The sequence below is a fragment of the Mastigoproctus giganteus genome, chromosome 7 (genome assembly GCF_048544385.1).
Source record: "Mastigoproctus giganteus isolate SK-2022 chromosome 7, ASM4854438v1, whole genome shotgun sequence".
Lineage (NCBI taxonomy): Eukaryota > Metazoa > Arthropoda > Arachnida > Uropygi > Thelyphonidae > Mastigoproctus > Mastigoproctus giganteus.
In genome coordinates, this window is record NC_143581.1 from 190,544,365 (window position 1) to 190,571,500 (window position 27,136).

Below are 27,136 nucleotides of genomic sequence, written 5' to 3' on the forward strand. Positions count from 1 at the left end.
CCCACCCACCTATCACTGTTACAATAGCATCAGAAAATATTCTTGTACCCGCTCTATTCAAGTGTATCCCATCCTTGTGAAAACTGTTAATAAGCACAGACCAAGCTGAGAAAAATTCTACCCCATGAGCCTTGCACATTCTGACAAGGATCTCAACATGTACCCCCTCCTATCACATCTGGGTAGAATTGCAGACACTTCTAAATTCAATCCTAACGCGCAACTTTTCCCAACATTGCCCTTTAGTTGTTAAGTAAGTTCTCAGCTCTCCTACTCTTAATATCATTTCATTAGTGCCAATATCACCTTTTGTGCACTTAAAAGATATCTGCTTTACAATGTCATCTACTTTTGCCCCTGGCAGACATACCTGGTGCTATTCCACCTATCCTTCTTGCACAACATATTTCCCGTTTCCCTGGCAATAGAGTCACTGACAATAATCAACTCATTTGGGACCAGCGCATTCTTCCTTAGGGATTTTCACTTTGAGGGCATCTAATTTCTTCACACTCTCTGAACCTAGCTCACACAAAGACATCCCCTTGGCTGGATCATGTCCTGTTCCAAAAAAGTCTGCAAACATTTCGCAAGTGCACATTTTGTTAGGTTGTGATATGTTGGAGAATTGCCACCTTCAGTTTTCCCCCAAAGCCACAGCACTGATGCTACTTTGTGCTTGTTGCTTTTCTGCTCCCGGCCTGGGCCATGAGTTTCATTTAAACACAATTCTCTGTTACATATTCTTGCTGAGAATTAGTAACAGTAGTCTTCTCCATTGGTGAAGCATTACTTATTTGAGGTAGTGCAATATCGTGGTAAATCGTTGTGAAGATATTCACAATATGAGATATACTTAAATGATGCCATTTACTGTAACTACTTAGTAGTTGGCTATATATAGACATGCCACTCTAGCACAAACCTATACATATTTTAATTTAATTATTATTTGGCCTGTGCAGCAAAAGCCAGTGGTTCCTTGCACTAAATGGGATAATACTAATATTAATTTGAACCTTGTTTATTTAAATAGAAAATAACTGAAATTTTCTGAAAAACTGAAAAACTTTGTGGATCAAGGTTATTTATGTCAAACAGCTTTAAAATTGGCAGAAAAATTGATTTATTTCTGAAAACTTTATTTGATGAAAGATTTTAAATACTAGATTGCTTTTTGTTATACTCTTAATGGCTTGCCACTTGGTAGGCTAATTTACTATAACAATTAATCACCCATGTATAAATGCTGATTTATACTACTTTTGATTATCATGAAAATAATTATAACAGCATATATTCTTAATAGAATTATGAATGATCAGAAATCTCTGCTAGGTATATTTATATTAATATATACAGGGTGATTCACTACCAGTGCGACAAACTTGCAGGAGGTGTAGGGGGCACAAAGACAAATCGGAATGACATAGCATTGCAGGGTCCGAAATGCCTTCATCATGCGGTAGAGGACGTTGAGCGGGAGGTCGCGCGAACAGCGATCCCGCTGGAAGTCAGCATTTGCGAACCATTTCTGTTGAAGAAACCAAGTAGCAAAAGTTCTCCGGAGTGGATAATCTGCAGGCTCCAATGATTGGACTTGTTGCAGATGGTATGAACTCTATTTGGTTTGTTGACAGTATCCTCCATATAGTGGATTGGGAAACACCCAATCGTTGGCCTATTGCTCGAGTACTCGTACTCGGATTGCCTTCTGCAAGACGTAGGACATTCTCCTCATTGTCTGGCGTCCTCGTCGTTCACTCTCGATTCATGGTACCTCTCGTGAAACAACCAGTCTCACATAACCTTCTGTGCACATGTGCGAAAATCGTACGATGAGGAGCACGCCTGTGCGGGAAACGTTCCTGGTACAAGCGCAGAGCGGCACGCCCGTTACAGTCTGCAGCTCCATATGCGAGGTGCATGTCGGCCAGTTCAACGTTTGAATACTCGTCCATCCCACTGCCTCAGGAACCGGTTCACAAATGCTGACTTCCAGCGGGATCGCTGTTCACGCGACCTCCCGTTCAATGTCCTCTACCACATGATGAAGGCATTTCGGACCCTGCAATGCTACGTGATTCCGATTCATCTTTGTGCCCCCTACACCTCCTGCAAGCTTGTCTAAAAAAGTAAAGTAATACTTAATGAAAGAAAATTCATAATAAATAAAAAATAACACTTACTATCAAAATCAACGTCTCCAACTAGTTTTGATTTTCCAGTAATAGGATCTTTAATGCGAGTTATACCCACATCTATTACAGATACTCCTTCCTTCACCATATCTGCAGTAATCAGATGAGGAATACCAGTAGCAACAACCAAAATATCAGCTAATTTAGTGAAAAGAACTAGTTGTTCTGCTGGAGTATGGCGATGACAAATAGTAGTTGTAGCATCACCTTCCAATAAAAAAAAAAAATCATTTAATTTCTCTCCAATTAGATCAAAAATAAGATGAATACATAAAATGTTTTAAGAGTTAAAACTATAAGAGGATAAATACAAAATGCTTTGTAAAATAGGAAAAAAAAAAAAAATCGTGATAAGTGGTACCAATTTAAACACGAGAATCTTGAAATAGTTGTGTAATGTCTGAAATGGAACTACCATGTACATCATAGGAAGTCATTTTTTTCGCAAGAGATAATAATAATTAAATGAAATAATGGTGCTGTCATAAAACAAGCATAATTTTAAAAATAAATAAATAAATATATGAAATAAATATAATTGGCTTTTCTGTAACCAGAAAAGGAACAAATTTAATAATAGGAAATAAATTTTTGAATGAGGGATGAGCTATTTATGGAGTATATAAAATCAATGCAAATATAAATTTATTATTAAAAGAAATATAAATTTATTAAAAGATAAAAAATATAAATGTCATGTGTTAGTCTACTTTTTTAAATTTATTGGATAATGGTTAGGTTAAGCCAGAGATTCCCAAACTTTCTTGGTTCACGGCACCCTTAGTAACCCAGTAATTTTTTTCACGGCATCCCTAGGCCAAAAGAAATACCTAACAACAGTGGTTTTCGACCTTTTAATATATACCTATATAATAATTTTATTCTTTATATAGAGGTAGTAAATAAAGATCAATTATAGATCGCCACAAAATTAAAAAGATAGGGTATAATGGATACCGTACACCTTTTTATAATGAAATTAATGTATACATTTTTAAAAAAAATAAAATTAAAAAAAAATAATTAATAAAATAAAATAATAACTCTAAGTAACTTAAATCAAAATTACACGGCACCCCGGTTGAAAACCATTGGGTTAAGCTGATAATCATTAATCGTGTTTTTCACAAGAGCAAAAAACTGCCATCTTTTGCTCTTGTGAAAAACACCATTATTTAATCTGTAACAATTCTGTTACCAACTAGTTATTTTGGCATCTATTTTGATGCTTAAGCATTTCGTTTAAACATTTGTTTTGAATACTGCAAGGCAATAGTCACTATGTTTTACATACAAACTTACCACATCCTGTGGTAGGTCCTTAAGCATCAAAAGTCACACATTTCTACAAATAAAATCTGTACATGAAGTACAAGCACAGCATTATTAAAAAGATTAAAAATAAGATAATAAAATAAATTAATGATGAATATAAATAACAAATAGATTTCATTAAATAAAATGAAAGAGAATCAGCTGGCTAATTACATATCTTTCCTTTTTAACAAGAGCAGGTAAGTTTTTTTTAAGGATTGTGCATTAATTTGGACTGTGCAAAGGATGTTGCTTAACATACAGCAAAGCAAAAAAAACTGCCATCTAATTCTTTACATGAAGCAAAATTTGTGTACTTCCAAATAGTTTCAATAAGTCAAATTTCATTATTTATTTTAAAATAGGAATCCCCACGTGGCAATGACTATTCAGCATTGCATACAGAATGACAGTCACTGACAATTATATATGAAGATAACATTTACTTATGTATTTATTTTATGGCTTTATAGTTTGCATTTTGTTCCTGGTCTCAGAGAAGTTTACAATGCTACAGATCAAAACAAACTATCTTTGGTAATATGCCGGCAATGATTTGCAAGTCTATAGTACTGTAAACTTGCAAATCCCATAGTACAGAGACAGACTTCTACATAAATCACTGGAATAAATAGCTTTAAATGAATGTTTCTAATAATTCCTAAATTACTTAAGTTAAAAAAATTCTTGGTTTTTGAAATAAGCCTTTTTTATTAGAAGGCAATTATTTCAACCTCCAAAGATCTGAAACAAGGTTTGTGTTTCGTATTGTATGTCAAATTTAGTAAATAAATAAACATTATGTGTAATTTTAAAGCTACACATAATGTTTATTTATAAGAGGCTCAACAATCACCATGCCAAAAATACTACAACTTCAGCAGCTTGTGTATTGATGCAGCATATGAAGGAGGCAACACAACAGCCAAAGAAAGACAAAAATATATTCCAATTTAATGGCATGTGGCAAGTTTTGGAGGCGGGGACCATAAACAAAGAAAGAATCCTGTTTTTGATATATTGGGTGTGCTTAGCCTCACTTTTGGATATGGAGACTAAATATAAAGGATACAATACTGTTCTTGATATTTTTGGTGTGCTTTGCCTCAAACCACTTCTTAGCATCACACATACTTTATGCTATGAAGATTTTTACAATGAAAAAATATCTTTTAGTTTCAAAAGTTAAATTGATACAGAACAATAAAGAAAATACATTATTTAAACTTGAGCATAAACTTCTGAGAAAATGGAAAATTGCCCATCCATTAGAAACCACAGCCATCCAATACTTTTTCTGTAAATCACACATCACTCTGGGTATACAGTAGAACTTCAATTGTCTGTCACTCTATTTACCATTAGTATCTGTTAACTGTCACTTAACCCCACTATTATGTTGTTGTTGTTATTTGGTTTTTAGGAGCATTAGCAATGCTCCTAAAAACCAAATGCTCCTAAGGCCAAGGCCATATTGCTCCGGGGATATGCGGTGGTCATGGGCTCTAACTCCGGTCTAATCAAGAAGCGTGTGCCACACACTGCTGCTCCTGCCAACCTGGCTATGGAGGCGCCAACCCCACTATGCTGTAATGCATTGTGATATTGGCACCATATGTCACTCAGTCTTTGTTTACAACTCACTGTATACAGTTGTACTTTAACCTCTTGTTTCATATTTTAATAGTTTTTATTTAGTAAACCCACTGAAATTATGGAGAAACGTAAGTGAGTAGTGTTGGGACTATCACAAAAAACTGAAATAAGCAATCATCTAAGAAGAGGTGAAAGTGCTACAGGTATAGTGTCAGTTTATGGAATAGGAAGAACAACAGTAAATGATATAAAGCGTGATGCAGGAAAAACTGAAAACTACATGTCGAAAATGGAAACCACTGATGGTAATGTTAAAAGTCATAAAACAATGAATCTTGCTAAAAATGAACAACTGCATACTGCAATGTTTCAATGGTTTCTTCAAAAATGTAGCCAAGGAATTCTATTGTCAGGACCTATAATAATCGAAAAAGCCATTGAAATCAATAAAAAACTAGGTGGAGATCCTTCATTCAAGGCTAGCATCAGATGGTTGGACAAATTTAAGTTTCGCTATGGTATTCAACAGTTGTTGATCTAGGGTGAGAAGCTAAGTGCAGATAGTGCAACTATTTCTGTTTATCTTGAAAAACTACAGAAAGAAATAGCTGATCCAAGTTTGGTTAAAGACCAAATATACAACTGTGATGAGACTGGCTTTAATTGGAAGTCACTATCTCAAAAACATTGGCCTCAATGACTGAATATATGGCACAGGGATATAAGATGCAAAAATATCACATCACTATAATGGTATGTACTAATGCCAGCAGTAGTAATAAACTGCCTTTGGTTGTTATAGGAAAACCAAAAAAGCCTAGTCATATAGAAATATTAATTTAAATGCTTTGCCAGTTAAATATTTCTCACAAAGTAATGCATGGATGAGCCAAGATATATTTCATGATTGGTTTCATAAAATATTTGTACCATGTGTAAGATCACATATGGCATCAATAAGTTGACCATAATATGCAATGCTACTGATGGACAATATGCTTACTCATCCCATACATGTATGTGATTTATAAAGTGATGATGGCAAAATATCATGCCACCTCTCATTCAACCGATGTACCAGGGTGTGATTGATAGTTCTGAAACATCATTATCACAAAATGTTCATTCAAAAACTTGTTTCGGCAGAAAATAAATTAGATGTAATAGGTTTGGCAAAGCTACACTATAAAAGATGCAATTTTCAATGTTGCTGATGCCTGGAATGATGTTCCAGGTCAAACAATACAAAGAAGCTGGAATAAGTTGTGGCCAGAAATAAATTCAAGTGATACAGAAACCATTCCAAAAGAAACAGAAATTTTGCCGTTATCTCGAACATTCCTGGTTTTAAAAATATTTTGATGGAGGAAGTAAATGATTGGCTGGATATGGACAAAATGGATGTCGAATGCGAAATTTTAGATGACAGTGATGTGCAAAGAGTGATGTCAACTTTGGATGATTCTGAAACTGAAGACGAAGAAACTGCTGCTGCCGATGGAACAAATATAATTAGTCACCATGAAGCTGAAACTATGTTGTCAAAATGCATTGAGTGGTTCGAGGTACAAGAAGAAGCATATGCTATACAAGTGTCACTTTTGCATAAAATTTGTAACATTGCCTCCCAAAAGGCTCAAGGGGTAATGAAACAAAAGAAATTAGCTGACTTTTTTAGAAAAGAAATTTAATTATGTAATATTATTTTCTTTTAAATTTTTTTCACTGGTGTGCAAAACTTAAGGACCAACACTATTTCTAAAGGTTATAACCACAAAATCTTTACTTAAGGTACCCTTTCCCGATGAGAGTAGATTTAGTCTCAGCAGTGATTCTGGACATCAGCTAATCTGGTGAGAGGTTGGTACATGGTATCACCCCGCAAGCCGACCGGGCTAGCCGAGTGGGTAAAGTACCTGCCCGGCAACCCAAAGGTCGCGGGTTCGATTCCCGCCTCGGGCTTGGATCAAAGTACTGCAAAAACCTTGGGAGGTGCAATATGGCCACAGAAGCCGATGCGCCAACAACTACCAAATCAAAAAAAAAAAAAAAAAATCACCCCGCAAACATCACTGAAGGGGATCGATATGGCAGTCTAGGTGTTCTTGTCTGGTGAGGTGTTATTTTGGATGGACGTACACAACTGCAGATACTGGAAGGCAGTACTGTAACCAGTGCACACTACTGTATTGAGGTAATCCTTCCCCATGTGCGTCTGTTCCGAGGTGCCATTGGCCCCGAGTTAGTGTTTATGGATGATATTGCCACACGCCATCGCACTGCAGCTGTTGATATGCTTTTGGAAAGTGAGGACACTGTTCATAAGGATTGGCCTGCCTGTTCTGCCGATCTAAATCCCATCAAATACATATGGGACGCTCTGGGGAGATGCCTAGTGGCAGGTCCACACCCACCAGAAAATGTTGACCAGCTGAAGATGGCGCTGGCAGAGGAAAGGTGAATTGGAGAGACCACATCCAAGGTGTTCCTCACCTGGAAATGATGAGAAAATCAACAATAGCAAAAAGAATTACAGTGCTCATTGACAGAAACCATCAAAATCAGCTGCAAATTGTTACAACAATTGGTTATCCAACCATTACACATAGCAGTTCAAAATCTGGGCTCTTGACACTACCTGCTATGTGCAAATAAATGTTATATGACTAAGTGAAACAAAGAAAATTGCTCTAATTCCTTGTAATAATTTTTTTTCCTCGCTCCCAACCCCAAATGTGCATATTTTATTTCAGCTGCATTAACATAAAATACAGTTATGAAATAAGTCACATGCTCATCATATTACAGTATGAGCTGCCTACAGATCAAAAATGGTATGCAAGATGAAGTTATTTGGCATGTGAAATTATATCTTTCTTTAAATTTATCTTTATGGCATTCCTCTTTAAGAGATAGTTTTATGGTCTGAATTTACAATTTTAAAATATTAAGTTGAAAAGAAAATATAGATACTCCCAAAGTACAAAAAATATTAGTCTTATAAATGGCAGTACATAAAAACAAAAGAAAAAGCTCCATAACATATTATTTCAATCTTGAAACACAGGAACTCCCCGACTTACGTAATACTTGATTTATGCAAATTCGACTTTACGTAAGTTTTTGCCGGCCGGTGCAAACTGAAAAAAATATGGAAACGTATTTTGCATCTGTAGGAATAAATGGAGGTATTCTGAAAATATCGTAATGTGAACCCAATAATGTATAGTTTTTTTTTTGTTTTTTTTTCTGTAATTCATTCCAACTCCTTGAAAGTTGAAAATTTGGCTATATTGCTAAGCTATTTATCTCTCTAAAAGGTCATATTTATAATGGAAATTGCGCTACACTTTCATCGTTATCATATGTTCCCATTATAAGAATCAATTTTGAACACTTTTGTGATATTTTTCTAAATGATGTTTCTGGTGGTCACAACCAAAAAAACAATAAAAACAATTTGCACTTAAATCTATAATAACACTCTATACTAACAATCAAATAAATGGGTGGTAAACTCGATCTTATTGCATTTGCGATAATCCTGATAACTGGAATTGTGTGGGTTTTTACTATTTTTTAATTCACATATTTAATTAATCACATAATTAACATTAGCAGAGGCATATGATGCAAGAAAGCAAGCTTATATAGCATCACCCAAAAAAAAACCTTTCCATTTCACCCATACATTTCCTCTAAACGTTTGTCTAGTTTTGCCTTGAACTTATTTAAGTTGTTGACCTCCAACCACAACAGATGGAAGCTTGTTCCAACTATCAACCACTTGCTGGTTAAATGCAAATTTCTGCACATCTATTCCACAACTGTAATTCCTCAATTTGAATTTATGTCCACTCAGGTGAGCAATCTGAGCAAGAGGAAGAACCATTTCAGCATCGAGCCCACTCAAACCATTCAAAGCCCTACATTCCTCAACCAGATCACCCCGCATGTGCCTCCCCAGAAGCTGCAATTTGCAGAACCTAAGCCTTTATCCATAAGAGTACCCCTTTGTTCCCTTCACCAGTGTTGTTGTCCTTCTCTACACTCGTTCTAACGACCCCACATCTTTTCCAAAATGAGGCCTCCAGACCTGCACACAGCACTCAAGGTGTGGCCCTACACACTGCCTTATACAAGGGGATAATTGCCTCCCTAACCCTGCCTGCAAATCTCCTGTACATCACTGATAAGACACCACCACCTACTCTTGCAGCCTGTTTGCACTATCAACTTCCACTACAAGGGATGGAAGTCTGTTCCACCAACCAACCACCCGCTGGCTAAAGGCAAATTTCTGCACGTCTATCCTACATCTGTCTTTCCTCAATTTGAATTTATGCCCTCTCAGGTGATTTTTCTGAGCTAGAGGAAGAATCCCATCAGCATTGAGCATGCTCAAACCATTCAAGGCTTTATACACCTCTATCAGATCACCTCGCTGGTGCCTAGTCTCCAGACACTGTAATTTGCAAAACTTAAGCCTTTCTTCGTAAGAGCACCCCTTTGTTCCATTCACTAATCTTGTTGCCCTTCTCTGTACTCGTTCCAGCAGCTCTACATCCTTCTTCAAATGAGGCCTCCAGACCTGTATACAGCTAGGTGTGGCCTGACCATTGCCTTATACAAGGGAATAATCACCTCCTTATCCCTGCTGGAAAAATTCCTGTATATCATTGACAATACTCCATGAGCTACTCTTGCAGCCCGTCTGCACTGCTCAGAGAATTTCATATCTGCCTGCACAACCACCCCCAAGTCCCTTTCATTCTCTACCACTGTCAGTGTAGTACCACAGAGTTGATACGTTGCTGTGGGATTGCTGTTTCCCATGTGTAGTACTTTACATTTGTCAATGTTAAACTTCATTTGCCACCTCTGAGCCCATCTGCTCAACATTTCCAGATCCTGTTGCAGCAGCATAGTGTCAGTAGTGTCCTTGACAACCCTGCCAACCTTTGTATCGTCTGCAAACTTGGACATTAAGCTTGATATACCATCATCAATATCATTTATAAATACAGAAAACAATAAAGGACCCAATACTGAACCCCGAGGGACTCCACTAATAACATTAGTCCACGATGAGCAGTGTCCATTGATTACCACTCTGTCTTCTCCCCCTCAACCACCCCTTTATCCATAGCAGCAATTTGCCTCCAATGCCACACTGCTCCAATTTGTGCAGCAGTCTTCCATGTGCAACAGTATCAAAAGCCTTTCTAAGATCCAAGTATATAATATCAAAGTTATTCCCTGCATCCAGTTCTTTTGTGACTGCATCACACTATCCAATCAAATTGGTCAGGCAAGACTTCCCCTTAACAAAACCATGCTGTGTCTAAGCTATAACTGAAGTCTTGTCTAGATGATCCTGCAGTGCTTCTTTAACCAGTGCCTCCATTAATTTTCCGGGAACAGAAGTTAAACTCACAGGTCTATAATTACTTGTGTCAGCCTTTGATCCTCCTTTGTGAATTGGGGTCACATTTGCACATCTCCAGTCCATGGGTACCTCCCCTGAGTCCAAGGAAGCTCTCATAATTATGGCTAAGGATTTGCTTACTTCCATTGCTGCCTCCTTTAATATAACTGGATAGATTCCATCCACCCCAGGTGCCTTTCTTGTGTTTATCTTCAACAATTTCTCCTCCACTTTACTCTCAGTTATTACAAGATTCTCTAGCTTACTGCCAGAGTTGAATACACCTCTGGCATCCCCCTCGCCGAATAACTCCTCATGTGTGAATGTCGATGCAAAATATTCATTTAGTTTGTTAGCTACCTGAGCAGGATCATCAACAGTTGACCCATTGATATCAAGTGGACCAATCTGATTCATCACCTTCCTTCTAGAGTTTACATAAGTAAAGAACTCTTTGCTGTTTTTCTTCGCATCCTTTGCCAAGGATTTCTCGTAATCTGCCTTCGCCTGCCTAACCTCCTTTGTAACTTGGTTACAGATCAACGTGTATCTCTCATAAGCTTCTGTGTCACGTGTTAATTTGTACGTATCCCATTCATTTTTCTTCTCTGCCCATATGCCTCATTAGTTCATCTGACATCCATTTTGGCCTAAACCTTGAACAATATTTCTTAGTTGGTATGTAAAGCCTAGTAGCTTCCAAGATAAGTTCTTTGAATGCTTCCCATTTTGAATTTGCTGTTGGTAACATCATCAGTTGATCCCACTGTATAGAATTTTAATACTGTCTCAGTCCACCGTAGTCGCCTTTACGAAAGCAATACCCCTTCCCTTTACCCCTAATGGTAGTTACCTCTTTGAGTAAATCCCACTTCAGAACACTGTGATCACTGCCACCTAGTGGTTCATTTATCTGCAGATTCTTAATGCATGAAGAATCACTGCTGATAATCAAATCAAGAGTATTACTCCCTCTAGTTGCCTCCCGAACATGCTGATGTAGAAAACAATCATCCAATAAATCCACAAAAGCCCTGCTAGTGTGTGAGTGACCAGCCCCCAAATTCCAGTCAATATCTGGGAAATTAAAATCCCCCATAATAAGACTCTCTAATTTACTGACCCACTCTATTTCTCTGTACAGTTTCTTATTATACTCAGAGTCATTAGGCCTATAGCACACTCCTACTCTCAATTTTGATCTCCCAATGCTTATGTCACACCAAACTGACTCAACACTGCACTGTCCAGCGATGTCGACTGGCTTCACTTCCTTGGTTTTTATGTGTTTCTTAACTAATAGCATAACCCCTCCCCCCTTCCTATCCTGTCTATCCTTTCTGTAGACGTTGTACTCCCCAAATTCCAGTTCTGCATCCCTTATATCTGTGTGACACCACGTCTCTGATATCCCAACAATATCTGCCTTTAATGTTTTGAACAATACCTGAAATTCATCAAATTTATTTACTAAACTTCTAGCATTGGTGTACACGCAAGTATACCTGCACCTGTTTCTATTCTTAGCTACCCTAACACAACCCATGTGTTTACTTATACCGCAATGGCTCCCAGCAGTCTCTGAAATATCATGCGTCTTGTTTTTCAGGCTTCTGCTCATTCTAATAGAAGCAGTGCAAGAATCTCTTTCACCTCTGCCAGTGGCTACTGTCAATCTATTGGTCTTTGTCTCCCCCCAAGCTAGCAGTTTTCCGAGCCACCTAACACTGCCTCGATAGCATCAGCAAATATTCTTACACCCTTTCTATTTAAGTGTATCCCATCCCTGTAGAAGCAATCTCTCCTGTTAACAAGTACAGTCCAGGCTGAAAAAAATTCTATCCCTTGAGCCTTGCACAATCTTTTCAGGGCCATTGCCATTTCTCTGATGATGAAGCATCTTGGTTCTTCATTTGGTTCATCTTAAACTTCATCAGCATTTTCTTCTTTCGCTATCACTGCCTGCAATGCAATAAGTTCTTTGTTAGGTAATTCCTTCTCTTCTTCCTCTATTAACTCCTCCACGTCTTTGGCAATGACCTCCAACTGAAGTAGATATGCAACCTTTACAATCTTATCTGTAAGATTGTAAAGGTTGCAATCTTCTTTTTCAAATCTTCTTCTTATCGTCTTTTTCAAACCCTTTGAAGCCTTTTACATGCCATGGGCATATTTTCTTTCATGCGCCATTTAAACAACCTTTAGTAATTTCCGCCCAGGCCTTATTAATGTTTAAAGTGCCGTGGTAAATACTGTAAGATTTCCAAAATTTTTTTAACATGAAATTTTTCTCACCATCTACTGCAGACAATGCCTGAGCTGTTGCGTGTAAATAGTATGCTTTTAAATTCGAAATTACACCCCAATCAATAGGTTGCATGAGTGAAGTCGTGTTTGGCAGCAGAAATATTACTCTCACATTTGAATTGAAATCATCTTGATGCATAGGATGACCAGGAGCATTATCTAATAGAAGCAAAACCTTGAAAGGAGTGTCGTTGTCTTTACAATATTTTTCAACCTCGGGAATGAAGCAGCATTTAAACCAATTCTCAAAGAGAGATACTGTTATCCATACTCTCTGGTTCGACTGGAAATGCATGAGTAGGGTGGCTTTATTGATGGCCGTAAATGCACGAGGATTTCCAGAATGGTACACAATCAGTGGTATTAATCTGTAATCTCCCGCTGCATTAGCCCCAAGCAAGAGTGTGGCTCTATCTTTTAAAGCCTTGAAACCTGGCACTGTCTTCTCCTCTTTGGCAATGTATGTTCGATCCAGAATGTTTTCCCAATACAGAGCAGTCTTGAGAACGTTAAAAATTTGCTGCATTGAATAGTTGCCTTCATCAATAATTTTTTCCAACACATCACAATTTTTCTCTGCAGCTGCAGAATTGACACTGGTGACTTCACCGCATACTTTAATGTTTTGGAAACCAGCACAATGCTTGAACCTATTAAACCACCTGTTGCTTACCATGAACTTGGCTTGGGGTTCGCCGTACTTATCCTTTATATCTTCATAAATACTTCTTGCTTTTGCTTGAATGGCCATTGGACTCAGGGCACTTGCTTCTGAATCTGATTTTCCATCCATATTATTAATAGTTGTTCCATCTTCGATATAGCACGTGAACACTGTTTTTGATCACCGTTGATACTTTGACATGTTCTTTTAAACAAGCACTGCCCTTTAAAATAGTATGTACTGTTGAAGCAGCAAGACCTAATTCCCTTGCAATAGATGACAAACTTTGTCCTGCTTCGTACTTCTTAATCATTTTCATTTTCACTTCTAAATCAATTTTGTTTTGTTTCCTGGCACTGCCAGCACTTGCACTTTCCATTGGTCTCTTTCACTTTATCATTGTAACATATAAATACGAACGAAGAGAAGTTTCTGAAAATTTGTTTTTTATATGATTGAAGATTTCAGTGAAGGGGAACACAATTCACCATAATACTGTAACATAAAAACCCACACAATTCCAGTTATCGGGATCATGACAAATGCAATAAGATTGAATTTACTACCCATTTATAATAGATTGCACTAACAGAAAAGTCCCATAAAACTGGAAAGTGTAAATTGTTTTTTTATTGTTTTTTTTTTTTTTTTTGTTTTTTGATTCTTTTAATGGGAACATATAACAATGAAAGTGTAGTGTAATTTCCATTATAAGTATGACCTTTTAGAGAGATAAAGAGCTTAGTAATATAGCAAAATTTTCAAGGACTTGGAACGAATTACAAAAAAAAAAAAAAAACCAACAAAATTTGTTATTGGGTTCACATTACGATACTTTCACAATACCTTTTATTTTTGCATCTATTGGGTTACCTTTTATCCCTACAGATGCAAAATACGTTTCCATATTTTTTTCAGTTTGCACCAGCTGGCAACAACTGACGTAAAGTTGAATTTGCGTAAGTCGGGGAGTTCCTGTATATACAGGGTGATTCACTACCAGTGCGACAAACTTGCAGGAGGTGTAGGGGGCACAAAGATGAATCGGAATCACATAGCATTGCAGGGTCTGAAATGCCTTCCTCATGCAGGAGGTCGCGTGAACAAAGAAAAAGAACAGAAACAGCAACTCGTTTGTGTAACAGAAATCATTTTAATGACAAGTTTTACACTGGCAAAAAGCCATGCTACAGAAGGTGTTCGAAAGTTCGATCAGAAGCAGTCACACTGGCTTCACAGCGCCGCCACATGGAATCGCAGGAAGATTCCTGGCGTGTCTCGAATCTCCCCGGCAGCTACAGAGATGCAAGCAACGAGGTCTTCAACTGAATCAACGGGGGTCTTGTACACCAATGTCTTCATTTGACCCCAGCAGAAGAAGTCCAGGCATTATAGGTCCGGCGATCTAGCAGGCCAATGAACTGGACCACCATGACCTATCCAATGCTGTCCAAATGTTACGTTTAGGTGTTGACGGACGTCATTGGTGTAATGTGAGGGAGCCCCATCATGCTGGAATCACATTGAGTGGCGCAATTACTGAGGAATATGTGCTTCTTCAATAAGTTCGGGCAGAAGGTACGGTCCAATGAGGTGGTCTCCAACAATGCTGGCCCAAACATTGACAGAGAAATGGTGTTGAGTTGCATGTGTTCGTGTACCATGGGGGTTCTCCAAAGCCCACAAATGGGTGTTATGTTGATTGAAGGTTCCCTCTCTTGTGAAACTTGCCTCATCCGTGAACAATACGGATGCAGCAAATGCACTGTCTGCCACACTCTGTTGAAGAAACCAAAAATCCAAAATCCTTCAATACCATGCAATACAATAGCAAAAGACAATAGCAAAAGTCCTTCGGAATGGATAATCCGCAGGCTCCAATGATTGGACGCGTTGCAGATGGTATGAACTCATTTGGTTTGTTGACAGTATCCTCCATACAGTGGATTGGGAAATACCCAACCGTTGGCCTATCACTCGAGTACTCGTACTGCCTTCTGCAAGACGTAGGACATTCTCATTGTCTGGCTTCCTTGTCATTTGCTCTCGATTCATGGTACCTCTCGTGAAACAACCAGTCTCACGTAACCTTCTGTGCACACGTGTGAAAATCGTATGACGAGGAGCACGCCCGTGCGGGAAACGTTCCTGTTACAAGCGCAGCGCGGCGCGCCCATCACAGTCCGCAGCTCCATACATGAGGTGCATGTCGGCCAGTTCAACGTTTGAATACTCGTCCATCCTACTGCCTCGGGAACCGGTTCGCAAATGCTGACTTCCGGTGGGATCGCTGTTTGCGCAACATCCCGTTCAACGTCCTCTACTGCATGACGAAGGCATTTCGGACCCTGAAATGCTATGTGATTCTGATTCGTCTTTGTGCCCCCTACACCTCCTGCAAGTTTGTCGCACTGGTGGTGAATCACCCTGTATACATTTGATGAACTGGAGTAATCTACACAGAATCAATACATTGCACAATATAATTAATTTCTTAATATTATATACATAATTTTTTTCCCTAGTCAAATCATATGAATGAAAGTTGATACTGTCTAGTGCCAGCATTCCATCAACCTAATGTACAACTTGCAAGATACAAACTCAGAGCTCTCCACTGCTAATTACCAATGAATCTTAATCTTGTTCACAAACAGCATTAGACAATTTATGACCTAACAAATTGGACTGCAGTAAAACTTTGGTGGTTTAGAAGTGATAATTTCACCTAGCACAATCAGCTCTGCAAAATCATTATATAATGTCATGAAAAATACTGTGTTCATCTCTCTATGTGTATCCATCAAGACAGCAAAGAATTTGAGCATCTGCTTCTGTAAATAACATTTTTATTATTTCCTTATGGGACTGGAATAGTTCACCACTCAGTATATTTTAAAACATATATTACACATCTCATTTTAACTGCACATCAATTAATGAAAAACAAAAATATCTTACCAGCCTGTGTTTCTCCAATACCATCAGCATGAAGGAGCATAGCCATTGGCATTCCAACATTTTTTGAACGGCCACAAACAACTGCATTCTTACCAAATGTTTCTACTCCTATATTTGTTAAAAAATATTAAACAAATATATATCCTTTAAGAAAGGTTTCTAATTATTTTATTAGCTTACAAAGCTAATATACACAGTAGAACATAATACTTAAATCATAAAAAAAATAAATAAATATTGCAACAGTGGGATATAATATTATGCTTTCATCGATTTGATACCAGACATTCCCTCATCCTAATGATAATTCCACACATGAAATGTATTACAACCTACAGCACATTAGTACCATGTATGGGTTGAAGGCTGAGAACACATAAGGTATATATTGAAATCCGACTTGAATTTCTGCAGAATGAAATTTTGTGAAATGCATATGAAGGAAGGGTGTTTCAAAGAACAGAAGTAGAAGGGATAAACGGGAAACAGGAAAAATTGTTTCTGTGAGGTTAGAGCTGGACAATGAATGGAAGTTGTCTGGTCTAGGCATGTGTTCAAATTGGTTTTGGAGAGAGAGAGAGAGAGATGGAATTGTAGATATCAATTCAGAAGAACAGTGTCCATAACAATATCTACAGAAAAGGCATGCTGTAGAAATGGAATGTCCATATGACAGAGAATGGAGAGAGTTTGTAAGAGATGAGTCATTAATTAATCTGACCGATCTCTTTTGGACAGAATCTAGGTGTCCAAGTGAGGTTTGGGTGCACCATCCCAGATGCAGGAACAGAATCCAATGGTATGATAGACTTTAAATTTGTATAGTCAACAGCTGTTTAGAAAAAAGGTAATACTGAGAGCAAAAAACAAAACTAGTCTTCTTAATGCAGAGGAAGTAATATTTGTGATGTGCTTATGCAAGAGAGAGATAAGAAGTCAGGGTAATTCCCAATATGTGATCTTGTCTAAAAATCTGAGTGTTATTAAAGATAAGTGTGGGAGAAGCTGACTCTGTTTTCGAGAAATAGCATGACTGAATTTTAGAATGATCAAACGATCAACGTTGTTCTGCACAAACAAGTGTTTGTGCAGAGCAAGGTTTCTCAAACTGGAAGGCAGAATGCAGTTTTCTACTATAGTAAAGTGATGGATAGGATTGTAGTCAGTGAATGAAGGTTATTAACAATGGGGGGGAAAAGGAGTGGGAAAAAGAATTGAACCTTGGAAAAACAACCGAATCAGCTGAAAAGTCAGAATAGAGAGCCATCTACTATCATCTGCAGTGAACAGTTGGGAAAAAAAAAAACTGGCTAACCAATTGGGGAAAAAAAAAAAAAAAAAGGAGAAATCATAGGATAAAGTGTGTTTAGAAGACTTTTATGTAAAAGATCATCAAAAGACTTCTAAACATCAAGAGTAAGTGAAGTGCTTGAATTTCATCAAGCTTTTCCACTAAATTTTACCAAAGATGAGTATACACTGGTGTTCAAAGATAGTACATCACCCCTTAAAATTGTAATTGTCGTCTGAATAACGTAAGTATATGGCAATATGTCTTACACATTGCATCGGATAAGATTGACACAATAGGTGATTATGTAATATTGCATCAGCTGTTACTTTCAGCTATATAAGAATGCTCTGCAAGAGTTGCAGTCATTCCTTACTTGTGGCGCTTCCATAGCCAGGTGGGCAGGAGCAGTACACAGCACACTGCTTCTTGATTAGACCGGGGTTCGAGCCCGTGACCACCATATACGGAGGATGTAGAAAGGTCAGGGAATGACCACCGCATATCCCCGGAGCGATATGGTCTTAGTTGCTAATGCTCCAAATAACAACAACTCTTCCTTGCTTGTCTCAGGATGGCGAGTTATATGCAGTTGACGCCACAAAGAAAGAGTACTATTATTGCTTTATGTAAGGAAGGATGTTTTTCCTGTCATAACTGCTTATACCCACAGGGGCTCACATCTGGTGAGTATGGGCTTGGCACACCCAGGGTCCTGAGCTGGATATCGTCATTCTTCTCTTTCTTGGTGATTCCCATCTACTTCTCTCTCTCTCTCTCTCTCAGTAATTCAGAATTTTTTTTTTTTTTTTGCCTGGTGCAGCATAAGCCTCAGGCTTCCTTGCACTATATGGGTAATAATAATAATAATAATAGAGTGTCTTGTAATCAGTCGACAGTGAGTAGATTTCTTTCCAAACTCAAGAATACTGGTTCTGCTGATAGGAAAAAAGGAACTGGATGCAAATGAGTCTCTACGCCAAAACAGGACCGCATTTTGACGGGTTTATTCCTTAAAAACCATTCTCTTTTCTGAGCTGAAAAGAGAATGGGAAAAACATACAGGAGTGGTAGCAAGTGTGGTGACAATCAGAATACTGTCTCTTCAAAGATGGACTTGTAGCCCGTTGTCCTAAGAAGAAGCTTCTCCTCACACAAAAAATGAAAAAAAAGGCCCAATTAATTTGGTGTAAGGAGCATGTCAAATGGAACCCCAAGTAGTGGAAGTCAGGTATTTTCTCGGATGAGAAGAAATTGAACCTGCATGGCTCTGATGGGAGACAAACGATGCCGTAGACGTGGTGAAGAATACCATCCAGACTGTATGGTGTCTACGGTGAAATTCCCTACCAGCCAAATGAGATGGGAGTGCATTTCGTATCGCATAGTAGGTCATCTGCAGTTTATAAAAGGTTCTTTTATAAATGCCAATGGATAATTATTATTATTATTTATTAGGCTAAGGTAAAGAAAGCCAACATGAGAACGACAAGAAACGTCGGATAACTTACATGGAAAATTAGTTTCCTGACACCAGACTCTAGCGCTGCTCGCTCGGTAAACAGACGGTAGGTGTTATCGGTCTGGAGCCGAAATAGAGAAAGAGATATTGATTGACAGGTAGGCATGGCAAATGATGAAATGATTGGTGGTGGGCGCGACAGAGGACAAGCTACTGTGTAGTCATTGGTTGGCATTATAATGTGTATTTATGAGTAAAGAACGGTGCATAATAGTTTTATAATGAACGGTAAACAGGTAATAGTAACGATGAATCTTTTAATGATGGAAGAAATTTGTACGGAAAATAAAACGTTGGTTGATTTTTTGATGAAAACTAAATGAATAAAAGTTTCGTTCTGTTCATTTTCATGTTCTTCATTATGTTTTTTTCTCATTATTAAAAGCAGATTTTTGGAGTTCATGAGTGTTTTTACTATACTGTTGATTTAGGTTTGGTTACGAAAAAAGGAAAAGGTTTCTTTATTTTTTGTTATATTTCGTAACCTGACCTTAAATGGTAGGTTAAGAAATAATAGAAACGGTTTCCTTATATTTAGTGACTTAACCTTAAACGCTAGGTTAGGAAATAATATAAGAAAAGAAAGAAAGATTCTATATATATATAGTGAATAACTGTTGAGGTGTTGATTGACATTATGATACGTGGGTATCTGCAAGAGTGTCTTTAAAAATAAAAGTACAGTAATAAAAAAATAATGTTTTGTTAATATACAATTTATGTGCTAGTCCACATGATTCTAAAGAAAAAAAGGTTAGGTTATCCCCTTCATTTTGGGAGGGTTCAAGCTCCCATGGGATTCAAGTGGAGGTAACCTGACCTTTTTGCACCATTAGGGCATATTATTGAACAAAAAAATAAAAATACAGTCATAAAAAAATTTATTTTTTTTATGAATGTATTTCTAAATATGACTGTGATTCTAAAGAAAAAAGGGTTATGTTACCTCCTACACTTTGGGAGGGGTTTAAGCTCCCATAGGATTCAAGTGGAGGTAACCTGACCTTTTTTACCATTATGGAAAGCGTTCATTAGGGCAAGTTACCATTAGTGCTTCTGAGTGCTACTAAAATGATACTAACCCAATGTTATTGTGTGTTGTGTTCACGCACCAATCAGCGCATCGTTTGCCACACCTACCCATCAATCAATATATCGCTCTTAACTTTGCTCCAGACTGATAACACCTACCATCTGTTTACCGAGCAAGCAGTGCTAGAGTGCTGTATCGGGAAACTAATTTTCCACGTAAGTTATCCGACATTTCTCATCGTTCTCGTGTTGGCTTTCTTTACCTTCGCCATTTATTATTATTAGCCATATGGTGCAAGGAAGCCTGAGGCTTATGCTGCACCAGCAAAAACAAAACTTCTGAGTTACCCTGAAAGAGAGAGAGAGAGCAAAAATGAGTCAGAAGTAGAAAGGAATCACCAAGAAAGAAGAATGATGATATCCAGCTGAGGACCCTGGGTGTGCCAAGCCAATACTCACCAGATATGAGCCCCTGGGGTAATTGGAAAGCAAATCGCTGCCAACCATTAGAGACCATTTTAGCCTGCCAAGTAGCAGCATCTTTCACGATGACTCTGCTCCTTTTCATCGGGCGAAAAGTGCAATTAGGCACTTCTATAGTTACTTTAGCTTCATTTCGGCATTAGAGGTTCGACAGTAATGTGCTTACATTTCTTACAGGTGAAAAAATGGTTGGAAGAATGGTCCATTACAACTCTTAGCTGGCCAGGAAACAGCCCAGACCTGAATCCTACTGAGAACTGTTGGCATTGTGTGGAATCTGCAGTTGCCAGAAAGAAACCAAAGACCCTTTGTGAACTTGAGGAAGCCATATTTTTTGTGTTTAGAACCACAATCAGTTGATTATCTTCAGAAATTGATCTTTTCAATGCGGTGACGGTGCGCTGCTGTCATCAGGGCCAGAGGCACTTCAACTAAATATTAGTTTGTACCTGGTGAACTTTTGATTTTGTTTTCCATTTAAAATGATAAACTGAAGCAAACTAAGGGCTTCTGATAACATTTCAGCGATAACTGTCGTGTTTACCAAAACAGTTGTATAAAGGTTGCAAATGGGCATTTTGATATATTTTGAGAGCACCTGTCAAATATTACTTAGCTTTGCCTTAACTATTAATAAATATGTTTTGTTTATTTTTCTGTTCTTGATGCTAGTCATTAACGTAACATACCATCGTGAAAAAGGGTTAGAAATGTGAAATTCCTAGGTAATGCACATTCTTTGAACACCAGTGTATAAATGAAGATATCATAAGTATTAGCATTTGCATATGATGCAAGAAAGCAAGCTTATACAGCATCAGCCAAAAAAAAAAAAAAAAAAAAAACCCTCCCAATTTCACCCATCTGATCACTCTAAATGTTTGTCTAGTTCAGCCTTAAATATATTTAAGCTATCAACTTCCACAACAACAGATAGTATCCAATAAAATTGGTCAGACAAGATTTCCCCTTAACAAACCCATGCTGTGTCTCAACTATTACTGCAGTCTTGTCTGGGTGATCCTGTATTACCTCTTTAACCAGTGACTGCTATTTTCCCCACAACAGAAGTTAAACTAACAGGTCCATAATTATTTGTCACCCTTTTCAACCTCCCTTTGTGAACTGGGGATACATTTGCACATCTACAGTCCATGGGGACCTCCCCTGAATCTAAGGATGCTCTCATAATAATGGCAAAGGGTCTGCTTACTTTCCTTGCTGCCTCCTTCAATATAACTGGATAGATTCCATCTGTCCCAGGTACCTTTTTTATGTTTAACTTCAACAATTTCTACTCCATTTTGCTCTCAGTTATTACAAAATCACTTAGCTCCCTGTGTTATATTTTGTCTGTTTTCTGTTTCTCTGTTTGAATAACTCCTCATGTGTGAACGTATATGCAAAATACTCATTCAGTTTATCAGCTACTTGAGCAGGATTATCAATAGTCAAACAATCTATGCTAAGTGAACCAATCTGATTCATTCCCTTCCTTTTAGAATTTACATAAGTAAAGAACTGTTTGCTGTTTTTCTTTGCATCCTTTGCCAAAGATTTCTCGTAATCTGCCTGATCCCCTTTGTGATTTGATTACAGACTAGCTTATATATGCTGTAGGCTTCTGTGTCGCCTGATAATTTATATGCATTCCGTGCATTTTTCTTCTCTGCCACGAGTCTCATTAATTCATCTGACATCCATTTAGTCCTGAACCTATAACAGTATTTCTTAGTTGGTATGAAAAGCCTATTAGCCTCCAAGATTAAGTCCCTGAAGGCTTCCCATTTAGAATTCACCATGGTAACATCATCAAGTTAATCCCACTGTATATAATTTATAAACTGTCTAAGACCACTGTAGTCACCTTTACGAAAACAAAAATCCTTCCCTTTATCCTTGATGGTAGTTAGATCTTTAAGTAAATCCCATATCAGTACACTGTGATCACTGTCACCTAGTGGTTCCTTTATCTGCAAATTCTTAATGCATGAATAATCACTGCTGATAATCAGATCAAGGGTATTACTCCCTCAGGTTGCCCTTCGAACATGTTGCTGTAGAAAACAATCCTCCAATAAATCCACGAAAGTCTTGCTAGCGTGCAAGTGACCACAAGATCCAGTCGATATCTGGAAAGTTAAAATCCCCCATTACAAGACATTCTGATTTACTGGCCCATTCTATTTCTTTGCACAACTGTTCGTTGTACTTGTCGAGTCATTAAGCCTATAACATACTGCTACTCTCATTTTCCCTTTCCCAGTGTTTATGTCACACCAAACAGACTCAATATTGCACTGACTGTCCACCCGTGTCAACTGGATGCACTTCATTAGATTTCATGTTTATTAACTAACAGCATAACCCCTCCTTCCTTCCTACCCTGTCTGTCCTTTCTATACACATTATACTCCCTAAATTCCAATTCTGCATTGCTTATATCTCTGTGACACGATGTCTCATATATCCCAACAATATCTGCCTTTGATGTCTTTATCAGCAATTCAAATTCATCAATTTTATTTACTATACTTCTAGCATTAGTGTACATGCACGTTCTTACTCACCCTAACACAGCCCATGTATTTAATTGTTCCATGATGACTTCCCAGCAGCTCTTGAAGTCCCCAGCAACTTGCTCTCTAGGCTGCTGCTCATTACAATCGAAGCAGTGCAAGAAGAACTTTCGTCTCTGTCTGTGGCTAACATTAATCTTTTAGTCCGTGAACCCCCAATCTAGCAGTTTTCTGAGCCACCTAACTCTGCCTCGATAGCATCAGCAAATATTCTTGCACCCTTTCAATTTAAGTGTATCCTCTCCCTATAGGAGCAGTCTGTCCTGTTAGCAAGCACAGACCACTCTGAAAAAATTCTACCCTGTGAGTCTTGCACAATCTCTCCAGGATTGATTGACAAAGCTCTCATCACATACTCCCTCTTATCGCGTCTGGGCAGAATTGCAGACACTTTCAAAATTAACCCTAACTTGCAACTTTTTTTCAGCACTGACCTGTTCTTGTTAAGTAAATCTGCAGATCTCTTACTCTTAGGATCATTAGTGCCAATGTGTACAACAATACCACCTGTTGCGCCCTTAAAAGATGATATCTGCTCTACAATGTCATCAACTTTTGTCCTTAGCAACATACCCTGGTCCAGTTCTACCTATCCTTTTTGCGTAATATATTTCTCGTCTCCCTGACAATAGAGTTGCCAACAAGTTATTGTTGGCGACTCTATTGTTAGTTAAGTGGATCAACACTGATGAAGTCTATACTGGTGCTCACTGATCAGATCGACTGTTTTGAGATGGTGTTAGTTGCAGTTGGAGTTCTCCATTACTTTGGTAAAAGTAGTAGTAGTGTTAAATGATACAGAATGATAACTGAAAGGGAGAGATTTGTCACCCATTTTAATATAAGCAAATTTCCATGTGGAAGGAAATACACCAGTGGAATAAGAGAGTGCAAAAAGGCAACACAAAACAGGAGAAAGTTGTTGAGAAGAAATAGAGAAATGCCATCACACTCTGGAGACTTCTCAGCATTAAGCTTGTTCAGAAGTCATCAGATGTCCTTCTGCTGACAACAGGAGGCACCAAGTGTTTGGTATGGTAGAACTTTATTTTTTAAAATGGTCACTGGATGAGTTGGGAAAAGTAGGATGCTAATAAGTCAGCTTTATCATTAGATGAGGATGCAATAGCCCATCAGAATATATTAGAGGCAGAAGTACGGATTGACAGAGGCTGCAGCCGATATCTTTGGCCAGAGATCAGAAGGCTCAACAACCATTTGGATAAGAAGCAAGTTTCCTACTCTTAGTCTATTCAAAATTGAGTTTGGATTTTCAATAGGCTAAGATTTATAAAGCAATAAATAAGTATTTTTTTTGTAACTGCTGCATGCTTAAGCTGAGGAAAATGAAGTTAGGATTTGAATACAAGCCAATTGCAATATGCTATGTTTTTATCTTGAACAGCTTTAGCACATTTATTATAAAATCCAAGTATTTTATTCATCTGAGTAAACATTAGGACAGGAAGATTTAAAACAATAATCCAACCAAATAAAAGAGTATCAGATCATTCCATTTCATATTCTTGTAGTGATAAATAACATGAGCTCGAGAATGGCCATGGGGAGATGGTGGAGAGAGAGAGAGAGAGAGACTCTACTGGAGAAGTGACCATACCAAGTTGTGATATGAGGTACCTCTATAACCACTAATATTAACTGTGTACTTTCGCTGTTGGTGAGGAAAAGATCGAGTGTTGGGTGTGTGGTTAGCAATATCTGGTATCTTGGTAAGTAAATGAAAAAAGCTGTATAAGGCCATTACTTATTGAAAAACGTTGGCATCTCTATCAGTTGGATCCACGTAACTAGAACACTGAAGACAGACGGAGTTTTGAACGTTAAAACCACCAAGGAAAATTACTTCACTGTTAGGAAAACTTTGTTTAGAGAAAGTAGAGTTTCAAAGAAAAGGAGTCAAAAAAAAAAAAAAAACTAATGAGTGATTTGTATAGTTGGGACAATGATAAACGTAACAGAGGAATTTGATAGAATGATTTAAAATCTTAAAGAGATTTTAAGCCTGAGGAGATCCTAACTTAGGAAGTTGCTGACACGGAATATCAGAACAGTGTACTATTTTTGAAGTGAAAGAATTATAGCATGAATAGTTGGTATGAAAAGGGCAACTGAGATGAGTGGTGCTTTTAAGATAACTGAGACTATGTCAGAAAATGTAAGTGGGAGTTGACAGATGGTAGGTGGAAAAGGACACCCTGAGACAAACTGTAATGAAAAAATAAAAATTTTGTATAACATTATTCACTTCATATAGAACATTTCTTGACCAAAACACTTATCTACTGGAGAAGGGAATTTTTCAGTATACAAGTTCGTAGTACACAATACATTAGATATTATTTGGTTTAGGCTACAGCAGCAGCAAAAGACCTTCCCTGAACACCACTACTGTTCGCATATAATGGAAATAAACAACTGTGCCAGACCAAGATCACTGGAAGTGGATCAGAAAAGTGTCATTTGGTTTACGATTCCTTTTAAGTTGTATTATGAAGTAGCAGGACTAGCATATGAAAGAAAAAACACAAGTCATACACCCATCATGCTTGGTAGAATTAGTGAAAAAAAGGTGGGTCACATTTTACCAAGAAACACTGAGATTCCTGACAACTGTGGACCAACATCCAGTTGGGAGAGAATTACTTAAAGATCACTAAATGCAGTTTCTCTCATGGAAAGTCTCAATTTCCCTGGTGATGGCCACCCTTCAACAAGACAACTGGACATAACCATTACTACAGGAGTAGAATTAGCAGGAAGATAAGCAACACTCTCTTCCTTGCTCCCATAGTGTCAAGCAAAAAATATCCTCTAGTAAACATAGAGCACAAAGCAGCTACAGCCATTAGGCCTTCATTCAAAACTAAGCTAAGCTAAGCTTGATGCTCTGAAAGGAATGAGACAGCTCCTGAAAAATCAAGTGCTTCTCTCCACCCCCCCTCACAAGAGCTTTTGTAATCTCCTCCTTTCCATATTATAATTATTCTCATGAATTTCTACATAGTCCTGTGCATTCTTTTAGGATATTTCTGCTCTTGCATAAATATTATGTCCCTCATACATTACATATTCAACTGATTGTTGCGCGCACATGTGAGAGAGAGAGAGAGAGAGAGAGAGAGAGAGAGAGAGAGAGAGAGAGAGAGAGAGAGAGAGAGAGAGAGAGAGAGACCTTGCCATACCTATTTGTAGGCAGGTAGCCAATCATAGAGACTGTAATATAAATAAAAATCACTGTAGAACATATACATGTGCTGTTTACTGTATGAATTATTATTTTCTGTGTAATATAAATTACAATATTTTTTGTTGCTAGAATACACAATGTTTAATTTATTTTACTTACAAAAGGAAAAAAGTGCATATCTTACATAAAGTTGTTGTTATTTAGGAGCATTAGCAACTAAAGCCATATTGCTCTGGGGATATGCAGTGGTCATTCCCTGACCTTTCCGCATCCTCCGTATTTGGTGGCTCACGGGCTTGAACCCCGGTCTAATCAAGAAGCATGTGCTATGCACTGCTGCTCCTGCCCACCTGGCTACGGACACGCCATCTTACATAAAGCTGTCTTCCTAATAATTGAATACAGAGAAACAAGTTTGTATTTTAATGATATATAATATGTAATATCAATTACAACATAAAGGACAAATCACATAAAGGTCTGGCTAATAATGCCATTAAAAATTAAAAAAATAAAAATATCAAAACAAACTCTACAATCAGACAACTCT

The 27,136-nt window shown here is 37.8% G+C and overlaps 1 protein-coding gene across 1 annotated transcript in view; it reads right to left on the reverse strand.

The window, feature by feature from the left end:
* Positions 1–27,136, reverse strand: part of Nmdmc (NAD-dependent methylenetetrahydrofolate dehydrogenase) — a 136,148-nt gene that overhangs the window by 22,465 nt on the left and 86,547 nt on the right. Inside the window, exons 4-5 of the mRNA XM_090377317.1 lie at positions 16,472–16,579; positions 2,190–2,408 (exon numbers count right to left, since the gene is read on the reverse strand). Coding sequence (XP_090233443.1) covers positions 2,190–2,408; positions 16,472–16,579 — 327 coding nt within the window. The remainder of the gene's footprint in view (positions 1–2,189; positions 2,409–16,471; positions 16,580–27,136) is intronic.